Below are 4,014 nucleotides of genomic sequence, written 5' to 3'. Positions count from 1 at the left end.
ATCTGTGTAGCGGCATTGCCTCTGGGCCCTTGGCCGTGTCACCACCTTAGTGGAACACCCCTTGCTTCCCTTCAGCTCTTTCACGCAGGTTTCCTTGTTGACTCCTCCTACCTCGGGAGTCCCCACCTCATCTCCACAAGACTTTGACTGTGCTGCAGTGTCCCCAGCACACCTCTGGGCAACAGGTTGAGGGCTCATACTAGCACCCTCCAATCAGTGTGTATCATCCCACAGCTTGTCACAGGCAAGCCTGTTATGTTCCTCCTCCCCCTTCGCATCTAGTTTAAAGCCCTGTCAATGAGGTCTACAAACCCCTGAGCAAAGACCCTCTTTCCCCTTTCAGAAAGGTGGCTCCCACTGGACACCAGCAAGCCTGGTGCCGTGTAGCCCAGCCCATTCTCAAAAACCCCAAAGTTGTGATGGTGACACCAGCCACGGAGCCATGTTTGAAAAGACTGGGTCCCCCGGTTACTTCCAGTGTCACTGCCCATCACTGGAAGGAGGCAGGAAAAAATAATCCGTGCCCCACATTCCCTCACAAACCGTCCCAAGGCCCTGAACTCTCTTTTAATCACCCTTGGCCTACGTACTGCAACTTCGTCACCACCCATGTGGTTGAGCAGTACTGGGTACTAGTGCAAGGGCTGTACCAGGCTAGGAAGTTCCCCAGTGATATCTCTAAGCCAGGCTCCTGGGAGGAAGCTGAATTCCCCATGAGGAGGGTCAGCCCGGCATATTGGACCCCCTGTTCCCGTCAGAAGGGAGTCTCCTGCAACTATGACCTGTCTGTTCTTCCTCGTGGAGGTGGCAGTAATATGGGGGGGTAGGTCTTTCTGGTCTCGGTGACTCCTCTGGCGTAGATGGATCAACACCCACATTGTCCACTGACTGGTCCTCCCCATCTACAGCCTCGTACCTATTGTGCAAAGGCACCTGTGCAGGCGTGGTGGGCAATGGAAAGGGGTCGCTTCCTGCCCCGACTGTGGACATGTTTCCACTCGCTGCTGGCCTTTAAGACCCTGCCTACATCCTGGTGGGGGGAGGATACTGGATCCCTTTGATCACAGGCTTATTCCAGCGCCTGTCCCTGTTCAGGTTTCTGGGAGGCCAGAGCCTGGCTCCACCAGACTCTCTCTTGCTCACACTCCCTGATACTCCTCAGCCTACCCACCTCCTCCCTTAGCTTGGCCACCAGGCCAAGTAGGTAGTCCACTTGATCACACCTTACACAGCTCTCCCCTCTACTGCCAGCTGGTTCCAGTGCAAGTGGGTGTCACTCCCTGCAGCCGGAGGCCTGGACGGCTCTGTGTTGTCCCGGGAGCTCAGTCTGGGTTGATACATCCTTTCTGGCTACTGCATGTGCTACCCATGGCCTGAGTAGCTCCTGCTCACCTCTCCACAGCTCCTCTCTGCCCACACATCCGCTCTGATCAGGTCTCCCACATTGCTGGACCACCGACAGCTCCCGGCCATGATGACACCCCCCTCTCTCTGACCCCAGGCACAAACCACTCACTGACTCGCCCCTGAGATGGGCCGTCACTCCTATGAACATGCAGAAGGGGACAGCAGGAGAGGAGGAAGCTGATCTTGTTCAAGCACGCTCCAAGTGCCTCTCACTGTGGTCCCTGCAGGGTGCAGTAATAGAGCGCACTGTCCCCCAGCTCCAGGCCCGTGACCACCATCGTCCCAGAGCTCTCATCAGCCTGGCAGGAAAACCTCTTGCGGGCAAAAGGAGCTGTGTGGCTGTAGGAGCCTCCCCGGCCCTTGCTCTGCAGCAAGTACTCCAAGGCACCACCGGGACGCTGCCAATACCAGGCCACGTAAATATAGGAGGCGTTGGAGCTGTAAGTGCATCGCAGGCTCCCGCTACTCCCTGCTTGCCACCACACTGCAGACCTCGTCGCTTGGATCTCATCACCCTGAAAGGTACCTGGAAAAGAACGGCTGTCACCCCACTGCTTTGCTCTCATGGTGCCAGGAAACGGCCCACGAGGAGCTCAACGGGAGCAGACATTGCTGTAGATGAAGCCAAAGCCTTTTAGTGCCCCAGGGAAGAAGGGGAGCAGGGGCAGGCAGAGAGGGGTGGCAGGCAGGCAGAGTGGCCAGCCTGGTTGGGTGATAAGGAATACACTGAATATCCTCTGCAGAATAAAGCACTGCTTTTGGCACCCAGGAGAAGGAAAAGGGCAGTGCAGGGAAAAGCAGCTCCTGGTCAAAGACCAGGATCAGCTGCGGTGCACTGTGGTGGCCACACTCCCCCTGGGAGCAGGCCTGAGCTGCCCCAGCACTCCCCTCCACCCCAGCTCCTAGGCCCTGGTCTGGGCCCCAGCAGGTTTGTGTTACAGCTCAGCTGGATTTCCTGTCCCCGTGTGCACAGCACAGAAGTAGCGGGCAGAGTCCCGGGGGCGCAGGGCACGCAGGGACAGAGTAGACTTGGATTGGAAATTGTCCCGGGACACCGTGGCTCGACCCTCCACTGCTGACCCATACTTCTTTGTAAAACCAGAGAATGAGCTGATGTAGGACACCCACTCGAGTCTGCCACCGGGAGACTGACGGTACCACCGAATTCCATGTATCCCAAAGTGGAAGCCGGAGAAGAGGCAGGAGAGGAGCACGGAGTCCCCGGGCGCTCGCAGCCCTCCGCCGGCCTCCTCCAGCCTCAGCTGCGCCCACCCCCCTGCGGACGGAGAGCGCAGGCAGCCGGGCAGGGCGCGACCCCGGCCCGACCACCTTCACACGCCGCCCCGGCAAAGACCCCCGCCCCGACACAGACACCGACGCCACCCCCCTCGCTCCCGACAAAGCCCCGCGCCCGGGACAAGGCACCGCCTGCCCTCCTCGGGGCTCAGCCGCGCCTGCTCCCGACACTCCGGCCCGACCGAAGGCCCCAAAGCCTCCTCCTAACCCTGCGCCTGCCGCTCTCTGGGCCTCTCCCTCTCACGCCCACGCCCCCCGCTTCCCCGTGAACGAAGGTGAGCGACAGTGCGCCCGGCGTGGCAGCAGCCCCAGCCCTGGGACCCCAGCCCTGGGCTTGGTGCCCTCCCCAACCGCCTCTCACCTGCCGGCCCCAAGCACAAGCCCAAGGCCAGGAGCCACGGCCCCACCACGACCGCCATCCACGCCCAAGCACCGCCCCGGCGCCGACCAGAAGCCGAGTGGAGCCGAGTGGAGCCGCACTCGCCACTGCTCCTGCCTGACCCAACACCTCGGCCCCTCGCCGGGGTAGCACCCGGGCGTCTGCCCACCCCCAACAGCCATGGCATGGCATGGCCTCGGCCAGGCGTCACAGGGACCTGGCTGGTTTCAGCAAGCAACTGACATTGGCGAAGAAGCTGGGCGAGGTGGCTCCCAGGACAGCCCAACTGACCCAAGGGAGAGTCCCTAGCACGGGCCATTGTGACCAGCGAGAAAACCTGGGACACAGAAGGCAGCAGAGGGGAGGCTTTGACATGGGCGGTGTTAGCTTGCTTGGAAGGGACTGGCAATGCCATGCTCAGCAAAAGACCCAAGGGTTCTAGGGGACAACCGCTGGGACCTGGCTGGCTTCAGCAAGCGGCTGAAGCTTCCTCACACTTCCTGGTCAGCCGGAAGGACAAACGCTTGGAAGGGGCTGGCAATGCCATGCTCAGCAAAGGACCCATCCCCTGCCCCCGGCATCAAGAGTCAGTGCGGAAACGACCCCTACAGTGCTGTCGCTTTCCCCCTTGCTCCTCCTTTGAACACCGCAGAGCTCCCCCTTTCCCACTTCCACTGCTGCCATGCAAGGCCCAGATCATTCCTCCCACATCTTGCAACTGATTCTTGCCCTTGTTACCTGCTGGGCTGTATGGCTGTCCTTTGGTGACCAGTGTATATTGGGCTATGTCCACTGTGCCTTCCATGTTGAGGAAACAGCAGAGGTGGCAGTGGCAGATGCTGGTAGGGAGGTGCTGGGGCTGCAGGGACCTGCTTGAGCCCTCAGGGCTTCATGGCCCTCATGGGAGTCCACATAGCCAGAACTGCTCCATC

The 4,014-nt window shown here is 60.5% G+C and overlaps 2 gene segments (V, D, J or C); both read right to left on the bottom strand.

Annotated features, from left to right (window-relative positions):
* Positions 1-1,616: 1,616 nt before the first annotated feature.
* Positions 1,617-1,973, bottom strand: LOC104129580. The segment is given in 1 exon segment: positions 1,617-1,973. A coding segment is annotated over 1 exon segment (357 nt).
* A 369-nt stretch (positions 1,974-2,342) lies between these two features.
* On the bottom strand, positions 2,343-3,122 carry LOC104129569. The segment is given in 2 exon segments: positions 2,343-2,683; positions 3,065-3,122. Coding segments are annotated over 2 exon segments (399 nt in total).
* Between the last annotated feature and the right edge of the window lie 892 nt (positions 3,123-4,014).

The sequence above is a fragment of the Egretta garzetta genome, unplaced genomic scaffold (genome assembly GCF_000687185.1).
Source record: "Egretta garzetta isolate BGI_Z169 unplaced genomic scaffold, ASM68718v1 scaffold820, whole genome shotgun sequence".
Taxonomy (NCBI): Eukaryota; Metazoa; Chordata; class Aves; order Pelecaniformes; family Ardeidae; genus Egretta; species Egretta garzetta.
This window is presented reverse-complemented; position numbering and strand designations above follow the sequence as displayed.